This window comes from Ornithodoros turicata, chromosome 2 (genome assembly GCF_037126465.1).
Source record: "Ornithodoros turicata isolate Travis chromosome 2, ASM3712646v1, whole genome shotgun sequence".
In the NCBI taxonomy this organism is placed as follows: Eukaryota; Metazoa; Arthropoda; class Arachnida; order Ixodida; family Argasidae; genus Ornithodoros; species Ornithodoros turicata.
The window spans coordinates 26,015,466-26,033,170 of NC_088202.1; the positions used below are offsets into that span (position 1 = coordinate 26,015,466).

Below are 17,705 nucleotides of genomic sequence, written 5' to 3' on the forward strand. Positions count from 1 at the left end.
GTAAATTGCGTCGCCGGAATGGGTTTTGAGAACCAACTGAACTGAGAGCGCAAGATACACGGACAAAGAACGGAGAAACAGACAGGACGGGCGCTAACTTCCAACTAAGTTTATTGAAGAAAATGAGTAAGAAAGCATAAACCCTTCACTATGCTTCACCCTATGCTTTCTTACTCATTTTCTTCAATAAACTTAGTTGGAAGTTAGCGCCCGTCCTGTCTGTTTCTCCGTTCTTTGTCCGTGTATCTTGCGCTCTCAGTTCAGATGTCTCATTACCAACTAGCCCAATCCTCAACCCTTTCTTGAGAACCAAGCTTAAAACGGGACCCAGTCAAACACTCGGAGTCACCACGTGTTGCGTACACTTTCGCTCTAGGGCTGCGAGTTTCTGTTAACGTTGCCTGAAACTTGTCTCGAAATCCCTTTTGTCACTAACCAAATGCCGCTGATGAAGGCTAGCTGGCGGATGAAGTGTTTAGAACGAAAAGTGGCAAAATGGGCTCCATAATGTAAAATCATGAGTCTGGGCACACAGAGGGACGGCACGAACGCGCCTTGTTTGTTCCTGTCGTCCCTGTGTGTGCCCACACTCAGGACTTTACATTATAGAGTCCATTCTGCCATGTTGTCGTCTTAACTGTTCAAATGAGTTTATTACTCTCCTAATGAAGTTTTCTTTTCACCACAAACCGGCAGGCTGTTCGTCCTTCACAGGTAAAATTCGTCCTCGGGCTCCACACACACTCTAAAAACCCGACTTCCCCGCGTAGCACAGTGTGCGCCTACCAGTGCTACGAATGATAGGGTTATCCCTTCTGATTCTTAGAGGGGTGGGGGCGTACGCCTTTATGTCAATTATCCTATATCCAAATTGACACAAAAAGGCGTACGCCGCTTCACTCTTCGAATCAGATATGACCCTATGACTCGTGGCAATGGTTGGCGCAAAGCGTGTTATGTTCGTGTTAAGTCCTGTTAAGTTCGTGTTAAGTCCTGTTTTTAGAGTGCAGATTCATTAAGGATACATTGCTATCACCCGTGTTGTAATGCCGTATTATCATGATGTGTCACATTATGTGGTCATATCTCGAAAGCTCCACATCAAACCTATTTTCAAAAACGACTTCCACCTCGATATTCTTATCCCCTTCGTAAAGATTGACACTATCTGTAAGAACCACAACAAAATAAATCTATCCATCGTCAGTGTAAAACTACCTATGCGATCCCCTTGCCTTTTTTTATTTTTTGTTTTTGACTGTACTTGGCCGAAGTAAAAGCTGCCTAAGCGACCGATAACTGTAAAGGGCATGAAGCACTGTAGGTATTAAATTCCCTTGTCGAACAATTACAAAGGTTGAGCTTGACTACAGCGAAGACTTCTAGCTTTATGCAAGCTGTTGGCTTCTTCAATCCCCTCGTTGCCCTTGCTGTGTGTACATTTGTCGTCTCTGTATTAACATCTTCTGCTGTGCTTGAGACATCGCTTCTGTGTGTTCTTTCTACAAGTTGTTACGTCATGGTTTACACGTGTCGATCAGAGAGCGTTCATACCCGTTTCCTCCACACCACTCCTCGAACGCGAGCTCCGGCCCCCTTTAAGGAGGATCGGCCCTCAGCATGCACATAAAAAACCGAGAAGAAATGCCAGAACAACAAGACTAACGTCCTTTAGACAAAATAACCATATGTATCTCATTGAAAAAGCTAGGCATGAGCCGACCGAATCCGGGAATCCTCGAATCCTACGCAGGGGTTCCAGATTCGGAAATCCGAATCCCAGTGCCCAAAACGACGAATCGAATCCTTCGGATCCACCAACCACTTTTGTTCGTACCTTTTTACAATTGAAACCTCCGGGGTCCGCCGAAAGCATGATTCGCCTAAAAAGTTCCTGATCGCACCCCGATCGACAGTAATATCAGAAGGACGCTCCAGCACACCGGGTGTCATATAGCCGATAAAAAAGAAAAAAAAAAACGCAGCAGATTCGACCATGAGCGGGTGAGGATGCTGGTGTTTTTCAAAAAAAAAAAAGTCAGCAGTAATTTAAAACTTTCAGCTGCGTTTTTATTTGCTTGTTTACATTGGTCTGGGCTAAAGATTTCACGAGAACTCTCACATTACAAGTTTGGGAGTAATGGTCAAGCTTTTCATTGGTTCTTGGTGCTATGTCAAGAATTCAGGCTCGAGAAGTTCCTGTCTTTTTCTATAGTCGATGAATAACTTGTTAAACTAAGTGCATTTAAAGAGAACTATATGGGTATGTTTTCCTCTGAAAGGGAACATTTTATAAGTTGCTTTCAATTAAACAAGGATATTAAATACTTAAAAACGCGTTTCAGTAGAAGTGCATTTCCCCTGGCTTTCAAAGCTCTTTTTGAACAAAGGATTCGTAAGATTCGTGGATTCGCAGAATCTTCCTTCGATTCGGATCAGGGGCGGATCCAGGGGGGGGGGGCCCGGGCACCCCCCGAGACATACCTCTACCCTCCATTCCGGCAGATTTTCCTGCCGCACGCTCCGTTTTCCGCACACGCCGCACGGTGGCGTTCCTCTACAGCTTGCTAAGCTTCGCAACATGTAAATCATAAATAAAGTTCTGGTGTGAAATGAAAGCGCAGCAGCTCGCCGTCTTACATGGCGACCCCCCCCCCCCCCGTCTTCTTTTTTCTAGTGCCCCCCCCCCCCCCCCCGAGGATCTTCCCTGGATCCGCCCCTGATTCGGATTCAGTTTCGGGTTCGGGTTCTGGATTCGTCAGATCTCTCGAAAAGCCTCAATATGAAAAGAAGAATCTGCATTCAGACCTGTAAAAAGCAGCAACAACCGCCTCGGTAGTTGCTCTGGCATCGCAGTGGTCGTTGAAACTTCATAACCACTCTGTTCTGGGTGTCATACACGTGCATATCAAAGCATCGGTTTGCATCGCAGCAGCATCGGGTACAGAAGCCACTTACTGCAAGAAACCGGCATAGGTGTTAGTCTGCAGGAAAACTGATCCAGCAATACATCGCAGTGCTTCGATCGAAGCATGTTGACCACTGCTTTTATTTTAAAGTGCCTTGTCTAGGCTCACGTAATGTGCCATTCAATCTGGTGAGGGCTAAGTGATTGAGCAGATACGAATAATCATCTGAAATACATAAAAGGTAGAAAATCCAGCGAGTCGGTGTTAGGGGAAGAGACTGAAGCCAAGTGGCGCTGATATTTGGAACAGGGTATGTTCCTCTCGACACCGTCCTCATCGTTGGCATGATATTTAACGGCTCAAGGACTATGTGTTCAAGGTTTCATGTGTGTTATACACGTTTCTCAACTAACTCTGAAGGGCGCAGCCATGCTCGCGTCACGTGACCGCCCGCCATCAGGCGCCTTCAGTTTCCCGTACGCCGGTGGTAGCTGGTAGCTCCGTGAGAGAGTTTGCCTTCGCATATGTCGTGCTGCCACACCATGGACAGCGACTGGGTGGATAATCTTAAGCTCTGGCCCAACTTGGAAAGAACAGGTACGATATCATCGATATAATGTACTGGAATAATTATATGAGACAAGGTAATTGGCGGTGATGACCGCTCTGCATGCGGTGCATTGTATATTCAATCTGACTGTTTTGAAAACGTTGTTTTCGTCATCGGATGTGTAATTTTTAAATATTTTCAGATATATTTGACTACATGATCAAGCGAGTTGATGCAGACGGGAAGCCTGCCGAGAATTACCGTGGGTATGCAGAAGCTATGAACTTGCTGGACTCGGGCCATGTAGGCAAGGTTCTGTGTCGGAGGGATGGTGACTCCTGTGTCCTGAAAGCTGGCGTACGATCATCGCAGACTACTTCGAAGATCTACCTTGCAGCGGTAACTTTCATGGACGGCAAGATCAGAGCAGGCCAATGCACATGTGCGGCAGGTTTAGGAGGCTGTTGTTCCCATGTTGGTGTCGTGATGTTTAAAGCCGCAGAAGCCACACGGAGAGGTTCTACGGGGCAATCGTGCACTGACGAAACGTGCAAATGGAACGCGTCAACGTCGAAAAACCTTGAACCTCAACCAATGGCATATATTTATGGAAAGCTTTGCAATCCAAAAAGGTTCCTCCAATTCGACACGCACACTTCACTGCAGCAACATTTTAGAAAGTCCGGGTTGGACTCCGTGTTCCAAGGGACGATATTGCACATGGTCCTGACAGCAAAAGTTTCAGAGGCTATGTCAACGCCTACTGGTAAGACACCGAACCACGGCACTTAGGTTACTTGTTTTGTATATTTATGTAGGAGCTATGTATACGTACAGTGCTCCCTGAAACGCTTTCTATCACCATTTCAGCACAGCATGGACTTCACTCAGGAGATTTACAGTGTGGTCTTTGCAAAAGTTTTTACGATAGGAGGGTGGCGCTCCAAGAGTCTGAAATTTTGTCTCTTGAAGAGAGGACGAGATGCCAAAATACAGGAGAATGGAAGCAGCAACGCAGGATTCGAATTACTGCAAGTACAGCAGGCTCTATCCCAAAGAAGGCCAATCCCGATAAATGGGTGTCAAGGCACCTTAACAACACTTTCTCTGGGAATGCAAACACAAGGTATGTAAGATTTGTCTCGTAATATTCTAAGTGTACATGTAGGATGCATTTCATAAGCTACATAATGACTTCCATGAAAATAAATTGAAATGTGTTCTTGCAAATTTAGGCATGGTATAACACAAGAACCACTGGCCCGAGCGTGGTATGCAGGAAAGAAGCAGTGTGAAGTCCTTCCATGTGGATTAACGTTGAGGTCAGATATGCCATGGCTGGCAGCAAGTCCAGATGGCGTCATTGCAGACGACGACAAGCTACTGGAGATCAAGTGCCCTACGAAGGAAACTCTAAAAAAATACGGTTCACTTGATGGGTTATTCCGTTCAGGAAAATATGACGTGGCCTATGAAGATGACTTGTTAATTTTACAGAAAAATGGCAGAAATAAGTATTATACGCAAGTACAACTCCAGCTGTACTGCTGTCAAAAAAGCAGCTGCAATTTTGTCGTCTGGGGAAACCCAGAAGGTGCTGTTGTGTCCGTTCCATATGACAGCACATATGTAAGAGAATTAGTGGGTGAACTACAGAATTTCTACTTCCAGCATTTGTTGCCAGCAATAGTTGACGAGGCATGAATGTGTTCATTCACTGCTTCATTGTGTTGATGCAGACTACTCTTAACTAATGTATTTGTTCCTTTCTTACTGAGTAAATGAATTAAACTTTCTCTTCGTAAACCTTATACTGCTTCAGAGTCAATTCGTAACTTGTAGCATAATGCATTTTATTACTGGCACAGCAGCACTTGTATATTTAAGTTCCATATACTGATGCACATTCAATCCCTTATTAATAGTGGTTGCAAGTTACATAAGCCAGCAACCACTATAAGAATGTCATCGAATGATTCACTGTTCGCAAATATCTTTGCGGGTACATGCTTCAAAATCCTGAAGCACTTCATTCTGTGAATGGATCTTTCAACGTGAATCCGCAACTTGGAAAGTCTTCTTGATCGCAACACCGCCTCTTTGGACAGTTGATCCTTCCCTCTTTTGAAATCTGGCAGTGACAGTTTGACACCATATGGCATTACGTCTTGCACTGTAAATCCCCTGTCAGCAAGCACTTCGTCTCCAGGCAGGAGGTGATCCAAAAAGCCGGAGTCCATGGTGATCATACGGTCACTTGCTCTTCCACCATATGCTTGTGACACGAACATTATCAACTTTGGCAGTATTGTGTGCCTTATAGTGGCTATATGTGCCTGCCCGTCTTCTCATGTTAGAAGGTCGCTCTATAAAGACTTCAAAGCAGTCAATAATGCATGTAACCATTGAAGAATCTTTGAAAGGTCCAGGCCGTGATGCAAAAATTGTCTCTTGTGGCAGCCACATCACGAGGAACTCTTTGGAAAACTTTGCCAGTACTGCCAAACAGAACATGAATATTCTACCTGCTACAGCAGTGGAGATGCTGAATCTAAGGGCAAGGTCACCTAACAGTAGACCCTTCCTCAACCTCATTAACGTTAGCAGTATCTGATCTTTGATGGGCAAAGTAAATGGCTCCTCTGCCAGTGGCGAAATCGCCTGAATGAAGGCGTCAAAGGTCTGCTTGGTTAGGCCAGTACAGAATTTAAATTTGTTTACGGGTATCGTATCATACACTGCGAAACTGGTTTGTGTTGATTTGCTGTCACTTTTTTCACATCTGTGATTGAAGGTCTTGCATAATGGTGGTGCGTTGCTTCTCCCTTCCACTGGACACTCTTATCACAAGTGGTAGAAAAAATTCTGGCAGCAATTGTAATGTGGCCCTCAGCAACGGTTTGTCCAGTTGGTTCTTCCATTTCTTGAGATGGCTCGCAAGAGTACATAAGGCTGTGGTTGACTGTGGTGAACCCTTCGCTGCAGTCATATCTATTCAACAGCTGGTGATGTATTGTAGCACTCTCCTCTCGCTCCCCTGTTGAACATTCTGTGGCTGAGGTATAAGTGTCCTTCGCCCTTGTCACTCTCCGGCGACCCTTGTGCTTTGGAGCCTGCATGAAAACACAAATGTATCAGCCGTTGTGCAATATCACAGCAACAATGACATCCGGTGAGAATTTCAACAGTTAAAGATCAAACAGTCCTTTTTCTGAAGATGTCTCACTCCTCTTGCTATGTCACCTTGTGCACATCACTGCATTGTGCCTCACAAGGCAAACCACCACAATCGAGCTTCACAGGTTTGTGCTCAAATGGCCTATATTACCTACGAGCTTACCTCGGTACCAGTACGTAATAACAGGGTTGGGTATGGGTTTTCTTCTGTTGGTCTGCCATCCACAAAGTGAACTGAACATACCTTTATAAAAAAAATATAAAAGAAACACGCGATACCACGTATATGTTAGCGCGATCTGGTTCGTCCGCATTTGTGTGTCCGTATCAGGACTGTTATTAAACTGCATGAGAATAAATATTGCATCTTTTTTTGAACGCAGTGTAGCGTACGTTTGGTCGCTGATAATAACTATAAAAATATTATTACGGTACTCACCCTTGCCGATGACTTGGGATCGAAATCCTTTCGCTGCAGGTTTGCCAACCATTTCTTGCGAGTCTCTTCTTTGGTAGGTCCACTTGGAAACGTGTGTAGTGAGAACGGACGCAAACATGGGCAATCCTTATGTCGATTTGGTTCATGTTCCTTGCAAACCGATTCATTCCAAAGTCTAATGAGGCCATCACAATTCTTGCAACCCACAACAGCAGAAGTCTTTCCGGCTCGGAAAAAAGTCCCGTTCGAACTGACTGGCATAATCACAGCTGAGACAGGGACACCCCACAGTGCATGCGTCAGTCGCTCAGTCGGCCGGAGTGAAGACCTGTAATGGCGGGCGCTTGCGTGCTGCCCTCTCTCGGCAGCTGTGCGTACCACCGCGAGAGAACGGTCTATAGGTCAACAGCATAGGTGGATGGAAAACCCCGAACTGGACCGTTGCGACTGAGGCGAATAACCTGTTTCCTTTAGCTTCAGCTACGCAAAACGCTCAGTGCCCCATGAAGGAACAACTGTACCTTGTGTCCATTAGGGAACGCTAGATTTCTGTAATATTTTAAGCGAATTGTTTGTGACGTTTAAGAAACAATTTGTTTTTTTTGTTTTAGTTCCACTGACTTGACAGTCTTGTCTGAACGGCCGGCGGTCCCTGTGCTATAGGGTCCACTCATGTCACGCTTACAGTCTTTAACTGTCTTTGCTTCTTCTTCTTCGAGTCGTTAGTTGTGGCGGACTTTTCAGAAATAGAAGGAACGATTCATGATCATTCAGCAAGCCAACTGCTTATGATTCTTACGTGAGCCCACGTGGAAAACAGTGTTCATGATAGGCTCTCTTCCTTCTCAAATGTTCGTTTCCTGGGCAACAGATGTTTGGAAACGTGGATTTTGAGAAGCAGTTTTGATTGAGGGAGTGGTCCCAGCATACCGATCCCGATCTCCTTAAACGGTGTTGTAGGGGGACTGGCAGCCTCCAGGAGGCCAGATGGACGCGTCGTTGGTAGTTTCCGGACGTCGCATGCGGTACACGACTTTACAAATCTCAGCAGAGAACGGTGCGTGCCCTTCCAGGAAAAATATCTGTATCCGAGCGTACGTCTTAAAAACACCAAGTTTCCCAGACGTAGGATTGTCATAGCTGACGTTGATGACTGACCGCTGCATAGCACGAGGATCGACGAGGAGTCACACTCCACCGTGCCCTCTCTATTCTGCATGTACAGTACCCGGTTGATGACCGCAAAGAGTCGGGCATTGCCGGAAGGAGATTTCCCGTTTTGGTCCCAGAAGAATGAGGCTAGCGTGTGATCCATACTTTGATCTTCATCTATATGATCAAAGGAGAGTGGAAAAACAACGAAGACACATGAGTAAGGAAGACGACGGACCGCAAAGAGGATTGCGGGATAACGCGTGGACGCCTAAGTGACGCTTTCCTGACCTATAAAGGGCATTTATGTCATATTCCTGCAGCTTATACCTCTGTCAGACGGGCACATATACGGCCCTTAAAGTTACGGCATTAAGAAATGGCCGTAAGTTACATACGGCCTTAAGCTCTGGGGAGGTGCCAGACGGTATCCGTGAAGGCATTTTGTCGATGATGTCCACGTCGATAAACAAGTCCGTGAACGTTGAATGTAATGCAGCGAAATAACGCTTTTTCTTACTGAAGGTACACGAGAACAACGTTTTGTTGGTATTTTCAACGTACAAGAGCAAACTATATTTGTTTTTAGGTGCTTTAGTATTTTTTGAGTGGCGCCGACTTTTTGGATGCAGACGACACGGTGCGATGCGATGCCGCGTGCAGTGGTTCGAGGGTGTGAGTACAAACGTAACACTTGTACAGGTGGGATAAAAGTGAAGCAAATTGCAAAAACGCCAGAAAAATACGAAAACAATACGAAAAAAAAAAGATGACAACATTACGTCGAGTAAAAAGCATTTTATTTCGAATTGAATTAAATGTGGTAAATCCTGTTTATGGCGTGCTTGGTGACGAGGCTTGGGTAGTTTCGATGGAACGCCGTAAACGGTCTTGCGGGAACGCCGTTGCCCTTCTACCTCAGTTTTGTCGCAAAGGCCTTATTGCTGACCGTCTAGCAGGAAGTTCATGACAGCATGCATTTACGGCCGTGACCGTTAAGGCCGTATATGTGCCCGTCTGACAGAGGTATTAAGCACCCAACGATCCAGTCGCCCATATAGAGAGCAGAGAGCATGATGATCAGTAAGAACTGAGAAAGACGACCACAAACATACAGGCTAACCGCCCAGACGACAGCAACGCACTCTTTCTGGGTAATCGTACAATTGTGTTCTGCATGCGTCAGTGTACGGCTAGTGTACGCAATGGCACGTTCAGATTGAGAAACTCGCGGGACTAAAACCAGCCCTCCACAGCTCTCGCAAAATCTGTATCAAAATCCGTGTTACTGCGCACGGAGCAATCCGTGCCTCTCTATTGGTCGGACGCCACAAGCGTGCCCGGATTGGTTGCCGGAATTTGAAAACGGCACTTCGCGCTTCCTCGCCTGCGTGCTGCGTACTCCCTCGGCGGTTTCATTTGAAATTTGAACGGCGGACGCTGGGTCAGCGGTGTCTTTCGTTGGGAGGCAAGTGCGTTCACCGTCATATCCATGTATTATGGTGTCTTCGATCGTGTTGTACTGTTCCTCGATACAAGCATTGACCGAAGTGAAGTGTTGTGGTGAATTCTGGCTCGATGAACATGTTCGAGCGCCGTCAGATCTGCATAGCGGTGACAAGAAAATAGGATTCGTGAATCAGCAGCATTTTATGTTTGACGTGTAGCAGGCAAGGACATGATGATCAAGAGATTGTGCGGAAGTGTGTGACAGTTGTTCGTTGCTGGGAATAAGCTGTGTCGATATGCGTGTTTTGCAAGTTTGAACTTTGTCCCAGTGTTCTAGGAAGCGCTACGCAATGGACTCTACGCTCAGTGCATGTAAATGCGTCAACCTGCCGACTGTGTCAGTATAATGACTCAAATAAATTTCTGTTCATTACGACACTTTTCAGTTGTTTGGGGATCACGGGATAACTTTACGGCGTGCATGAAAGCTAGTAGACTTAGAGGTCAGGGGGAGCCGGTACAGGCCAGTATGGAAAGCAGAAGTCAGCAACAGCCAGAACCGGTCGGTCTGCGAGCCGGACGGAAATACTTCTGATTGGAGGATTGAGGAAGCAATCGCTGCATTCTCATTGGTCATGTGCCCAGTGTTGTGTGAATTTACAGGGCGTGTAATTTTATGGGCTCTATGGGGAGTTGGTGAGAGCTGCTAAGACTCGCGTAGGTGTGCCCTCGCTTAAGGGCAGTTTCAGAAACGAACTGGTGGAGACAAGAACACAGATTTGAGAGTGGGAAACGCCCGTTCTTTGTCCGGATCCCATACATGGCGCCTCACCAAATCGGCCTTGGCCTGTCTGGCCTTTCCCCCTTCCTTTATCTTTAATAAACATATTCATCTAATTCATATTCATGGGTTGTAGCCTCCTTTAGAAGCCGTTGTAAAGGTGCTGCTATACTAGCCAAATCCGAAGATGCCAGGAATACGTACACAGCCGCAGAAAGGACCTAAGGCCTTTCTTGTTTACGGGACGAGGGAAGTCGAGGAGCGTCTGCACTTTCTCGGGATCGGGCCGTATTCCTTCTCCCGTGAAACGTGATCCAAAAGATTGCTTCGTAATTGTAAGCCATCAAAGGTACGTTTTTTTTTATGTTAAGCTCGAGGCCTGCAGCTCGAAAACACTGGAAAACTTTCTGGAGCGTGTCAACACGCTTATCAATGTCCGAAGAAAGTACGACTACGTCATCCAAGTAGCGCGGGCAAAAAGACCAGCTAAAAATTATCAGCAGTGTGTCAATCATGCGCTCAAAGCTGGCAGGAGCATTGCACAGAGCGAACGCCATAACATGTAATTCATAAAGACCATCAGGGCTGAGAAATGCGGTCTTTCGCAATCGTGCCCCTCGACAGCAATATGCAAATAGCCGGGACGGAGGTTCGTGAACGAGAGGTACCTTGCTGTATGCGCTGTGGGGATTTTATTTAGCCTGCGGTAGTCTACGCAGGAGCGGAGCATTGCGTCCTTTTTCCGTGCAAGGACAACTGGAGACAACCATGGATTCCTGAATGGTACCCTTGTCTAGCCCATATTTTACAGGGTCACGAATGATGGGACGCTCGCCATGAGACACGCGATATGGCCGACTGTGCACTGGAGCACAACGCAACTATGAATACGAGGCTGTACGAAGTTACCGCGCTCAATGTGGCTGCCCAGTATAGTCAAATATGTCAGAGAAGCTCCGAAGCAAACTGAAGATTTTCAGTCTGTCAGAATCATTAAGATCAGTAAAAATCACGGTTGTATTGAGCAATGATAATGTGGCCTTGGATTTAGTGAGCGCCAGCAAAGCATTTGGACAGCAAGGGGAGAGCGCAGGAAAGTATCCGGATTCACCAAAAAAACGTACGTCCCCAGACATGGATGTGTCCGCCCGAACAAGAATAGGCGGCATTGTATAAAGACCAATGCGGTTCGTATTCACTACTAGAATATTTCGCGACAGGTGATCCGGAAAGTCGGAAAAATCAGAACGAACGCAGGGACAACTTATTTTGCGCACACTTGATAACTTCACCACTAGCACAAAGAAAGTCTCATCCGAAAATAATGTCTGCGTTACGTCTAGACGAAACAGCAAACTGTGCAACGTACAGGTGACCGCCAAAATCGACCCGACTAGTGCAATATCCTAATGGACGAACCGAACCTGTCTCACCAAAACGAATATGATATTCCACAAACCGGACATATATAACCGTATGTAACCTAATACGTAACGAATCTGAACAAACTAAGCCATTAATGACGCACCCATCAAGAAATAAAGAAACGTAGTTCGCTGCGAAAGGAGGACTTGCATACGAATAGGAGTACGCCAACTGACCTCCTGTGAAACAGCAGGTTGCCCTATCTACTCGTAGGTGAAAAACCGGCATGTTGGCGTGCCGGGCGAGCCCTATCAAGTTTTGCGGTAATGTGGTGCCTGGAACTCCAGGATTAAGAGGAGACACCGATCGGGGCCTTGCAGGAGGCGACGGTCTGTACTGTCTGCGACCAACTGGCGGTGAAAGAGAGGACTCCTGAACTTCTGCCGTCAGTATTCGAATTGTGTTTACTGCGCTGCCATTCGTCCTGGAGGGCGTGTCAAAAAATGGACTGCGGCGATATCGGGGACTAGAAATTCGCTGCTGAGGGATATAGGGACTTTGGGAGTGGTGTTGATAGCGTTCGCATTGAAAACCTCCCTGGCGTTGCTTGCAAAATCGGCAGGTATGACCAGCAAGACAGCAGAAGCAGGTAATCGGCGACCGGTATAATTTAGTCCTGCGCGTGGTGCGGTAGAGGACCGCCCAGAGAGAACTGATGACTCAACACTAAGAGGTGCTACGGCCGCAGGGACAGACCCAAGCAGCACAACCTGCTGAAAGGCCAGTGCAATAGGGGTGGACGGTATGTGTCTTATCAATGTTCTTTAGTTGCACGAACCTGTTCCACCTACCCCTCCACCCCTATTGCATTAGACTTTCGGTACATTGTGCTGCTTGAGGAAGCGCAAACGCTCGCGAACGTCCGCGAGGATGGCATCATGAAAGCTGACGAGAGAGCTCCGTCTTTGCCATATCTCTGAAAACTCGTTCCCTTACACGGTTGGAGGGAGCCAGAGAGAGCGCTCGCTGAGATCTAGCATTCCCTGTGGGGTTGGCCTTGTCTGCTGACAGGGTTTCCGTATTATATTTCTGAGGCGAATCGCATTAAAGATCCGGGCTGCACTCTTTTTGAGGTCAGTAGAACTGTTACTATGTTCATCACTGACGGCGTCGAAGCTGGTTCTTGTGTCTCCTTAAAGCGCCAGGACAGATTTTCTCTTCAGGAGTTAGGGAAGATATGATTTGCGGGAGTGCTGAAACCAAAGTAGGAAGAAAATGAGCGCACTGTTCCAGCCCGCCTTCCGCCGCGCTAAGCGCTGATCGTAGTTTACTACTCTGTCGCGGAATGAGAGAGAGAGAGAAATTATGGTTTTAATGGCACAAAGGCAACAAAGGCCTTAGAGCGCCACAACTACGGTGAGTGTGAGACAGATGTTTATTGGGGAGATGAGAGTGGGATGTGAGGGTGTGTGGTAGTTAAAAGCTATCTACAGGTATGAGCGATGAGATGGACCAGGATAAGAAAGAGAGGAGGGTGAACAGGCGTCGCGGAATGATAGAGCAGAGTCTTCTCCTCGTCTGGAATGTGTGGAAGCGACGTGCTGGAGCGTTTGAAAGCATTTCAATTCAGGAAATGTCCTTGCCCAGCCATGTGCCCACCGCGAGCTTCCTCTTGTCGTAATTCCGAATGGGACATGTTGTATTGGTCCGCCGGTACAGGCGGAGAGTGGAACATGCTTGAAAAATAAAATCAATGAGAAAGAGCCACACTAGATGACATACTTAAGGAGGAAAATTGGTCATGCTACCCAAGGCGCAGTTACATGAACCCACCAGAAACGGGCAGAGTTGACTTACCGCACCTCCTTACATCAATCTCCCCTAGACGATTGGTTGGCACTGCCTGATGGGAGAGGATTTCCTGCGATAAATCTACGCGGCCCGTTTTTGTCGAGTTCATGCAAACGCGGCTCCACATCCTACAACCTGATTCAACCTGAATCCGTACCTAAAGCACACGTGTGCGATCCCAGTGCCTGCTATGACTCGGAGCAAGCACACGTTGAAATGAATAAATTTTTGACGCCCTCGTTGAAGGAAAAAGCTGAGCTGGAGTATAGAAATAAGTGAATGTGTTTAGTTTCTAACAATGGACACCTACTGCACATGGCGACAGTTGAGGACCGTGGGAAAGGAATTGTCGGGGAGTACGACATGAGGACGCATCCTCTCCTTTTTTTTACCCCGTCGTAAGCCTTCATCTCTGAGCAGCACATATTTTACTCGTGCAGCCTGTGTCGCGTGCTTACTGTCGATGACAATGGTTTATAGTAAACTTATCCAGCTATATCCAGCATGTCGGGGTGTTGCAAAAACTTGCAGCGGGGGATAGCAAGGCCACCACTTTGTAGGAAGTGCAGACGTAAAAAGTCAGGGTGTGTCGCTATACATTTGTGGGGCGTTGACGGTGCAGGGGGTTCTGGATAAATAAGGCAACAAAAATTACATGAGAAATAGCATACCCGTTGGGATTAGAGCATCAGGACCTTAGTTATTATAGCAGTCATAGGGAATGCTCAAGGAGACACTGTAAATTAACCCAGAGATCCCCTTACAATACATTTATTTGCTTGCTCAACTGTCTCATCAAGTGTTGCTCTTTCTCACTCAAAAGCGTGTTGAGACAGCCTGCTCATTTTCTTCTGATTTTGGTTTCGTCAGTGATCATCCTCTCCTATTTCAAAGCCAACCAAATCTTCGTTACTGCACGAAGAGAAAAATATGACCTGGCCCTTAGCGTGCCCCACTCTGCTTGGACCTGAATGTGGAATCTTTCCAAGGTGGAATCTTTCCGGGAGAGATCCTATAGGTGATGTCGTGATACAGGACTGCAATCCAACATCTTAGCCGCTCGGACTTGCTCACCGTTGGTTACGCCGACTTCCTCCTCAGACTGTGTTGGTAGTCTTTTTAGGGAATTCGCATTTGCATTTTGGTGTCACGGTTTGTACTGAATCGGATACCTATGGGCTCCCATTATTAATGGGCACATCTGGATCCGTGTACCTGCCACAGCAGGTATTGTTCTCTTTGGACCAAGCCACTAAAGGTTCACGATTCGTTTTTGCAATAAATTATCGACCTATTAGGAAGCCTCTCAACTCTGCGTCTGCGAAAACCAGAGTCAAGGTGGTAGTAAGTAACTGGTCGTTCCACTTCACCTTTGGGGTGGGTGAGCACAGCTAGCAGTCCCTCCCCTGTGACGCATCACATTCCAAAAGGTGTTCTGTGTAAAGGACAGACACAGTCTGTCTGTGGGCTAGAAGATTTGAGTCTTTGGAAACCTCCTTTACGTTATTCAGCGCTTGTACCTCTTCTTTTTCCCAGAGCCTTACGGTGTCCTTCCGCAACAGTTTGTGGAAAGGGACCAGTACTGTTGCCCTATTTGGCTAAAATACTTCTAGAATAAGAGATCAACGTCCAAAAGGAACGGAGCCGTTGGAGTTATCTTAGCTCTGGAGCCTGCATTACGGCGTCCATCTCCTTCTCACATGGAAGTCCCTCGGGTCAATACGGTTCCCCAAGTATTGGACTCCTGGTTCAGGAAGTCTGATGTCATTATCTCTTGAGTGCCATGAGCACCTTCTTCAAAGTGGTGCCAAACTCGTTTTGGTGTTCCGCCTCTAAAATGCCATAAAAAAACGCGTGTGTCCCTGGAATATTTTTCAGTGCGGTCTCCAAAAATCATCTGAAAGCTCTGAAAAATGGCAGGAGCAGATGTCTGTTACCCCGTAAGGTAACATATTTTAGGGCGGAAGGTCATCTGTGCGTGTTTAACACTGTCAACTTCTTGGACACTTTGTCCAGTGGCACATGGCAGGTGGCCTCCTCTAGATCAGACTTTGCGAACCAATCGTTATCCTTGAGAGATGCAAACACGTCTTCTATCTTCTGCAGAGGGTCAACCCCACAAAACGCGCGCTATGTGATCTTAAAATCCCCAAACAGCCTTAAGTTGCCATGCCTCTTCAGGACCGCTACCACCGGAGTGACCCGCTCCCTGCGTTCAACGGACGACACGATCTCTTCCTTGCACAACCTCTCCAGTTCTTCTGCCACTTCATCGTGAACCGCATATGGTAGCGAACGTGCTTTGAAAAACTTTGGGGTGGCCACCTCGCACCAGTCAGATTTCAGGGTGGAAGGGTCGTTGAATTCCCTTTTGAGGCCTACTGCACCGTGCTATGTACAGGTGACTGTTGTGTATAGATGGCGGTTGCTAGCGCACAATGTAAGAAGGACGACCAGGAATAAAGGTTGTTGTTGGCCGGAAGCGAACGTCCACGGACGTTCCAGAATATTCGGCTCCGGCACTGTAGACAGGAATCTAGACTCCAGGATATCACATTTTGGCGACGAGCTGAACCGGACCCTTATTTTACTGGAGGTATTCGAGAGTCAGCAACTTTCTAGCAATGAGCCTTAGTGGACTTGCGCCACCTCCGACTTTTCTACCGGTACCGGGCAAACCAGTGATTCCATGGCCGCAATGGAAGCAACTCTTCACAAATTTCCTGATTGCGTCTGGAGGAGATCAAATGTCTTTGGTTCGACGGAAAGCTAGTTTGCTTCATGCACTTGGGATAGAAGGCCAGCGTGTATTGTACACATTACCTTCGCTTCCGGGAACAGTCGCTCCGCACGCTCCTGCTAGCAGTACGGTGGATGGTACAGGAACGTCTTCCGCACCCGACAGTGAGCCGGACGTCTACGAGATCGCAATGAGGCAACTCGATCTGCACTACAAACTGAAGGTGAACATAGCTGTGGAGAGACATCGTTTTCGCCGTAGGACGCAGCAGCCCGGAGAAGATGTCAATGAGTACATATCCGCCCTTCGAAGCCTGGCTGCAACATGTGAATTTCAAGACATTGGGACCACCATTTGTGACCAGCTTGGGGAAGGCACAACACAGCATCTTCGTGAGCGTCTTTTGTACGAGTGCACCACTGGGGTATCATTGACGCTCGACAGAGCCATTGGCATCTGTCAGCATCCAGAAGGGACAGGGGATGCGGTACGTGAGTTCTCCAACACGTCTCCTGTACAACATGTTACAACGAGAGAAGGAAAACGCAAATATGCGAAAGACAAATCTAATACTGGAAAGGTTACGTGCTATCACTGTGGACGTCAAGGTCATCTCGCAAATGCAATTTCCTGCAAAGCACGAAATGCAACATGCAAGGCTTGCGGCAGGAAAAGACACTACCAAACTGTATGCCGAAGCAAAGCCAGAGGCAATGATGATAGACGACCACAAGAAACATCGAACGATGTCAGCACCCTTTTTGTTCACGAAAAATCGTGAAAAAGGAATTCATGTGAATGTGCAGGTAGCAGGTCACCCAGTTAGGCTTCTCGTCGACACAGGATCGTCTGTCTCGCTAATGGCATAGGATGTCTTCACCAAGAATTTCAAGCACAAATTCACGCTGTCTCCCACGAAGGTGACATTGATAAATTACTCGGGGACGCATATTGACGTCCAAGGATGTTGAAGTGACCAAGGGTCCAGCAGGAGTCCAACCAACAACCAACCGACCTTTATTAGGTTCCGAACAAAAAGACATTCGCGTGAGTTTTCACGCCACACGCGCGCTCGCTCCAGCTACTGCGGTACTAACCGCGGGATGTTTGAACACATACATAACAGTCCTTCCCACTTAGCCGGAGACACCTACACCGTAGAAGTCTGGCTTACGCCGAGTTCTCTTTGGTCGGCACACAGGAGACGAAGGGCTGTCACCAGAATCCCTGAACGTACTGTCGATCTCTTGTTCTAATGGTGAAGTCGGTAACCACAACCAGTCGCCCTCAGA

The 17,705-nt window shown here is 47.1% G+C and overlaps 1 protein-coding gene and 1 pseudogene across 1 annotated transcript in view; both read right to left on the reverse strand.

Moving 5' to 3' along the window:
- The window catches only part of LOC135383244 (phospholipid scramblase 1-like), a 66,880-nt gene that overhangs the window by 13,021 nt on the left and 36,154 nt on the right, over positions 1-17,705 (reverse strand). Inside the window, exon 4 of the mRNA XM_064612785.1 lies at positions 2,809-2,957. Coding sequence (XP_064468855.1) covers positions 2,809-2,957 — 149 coding nt within the window. The remainder of the gene's footprint in view (positions 1-2,808; positions 2,958-17,705) is intronic.
- On the reverse strand, positions 5,367-7,193 carry LOC135386410 (uncharacterized; annotated as a pseudogene).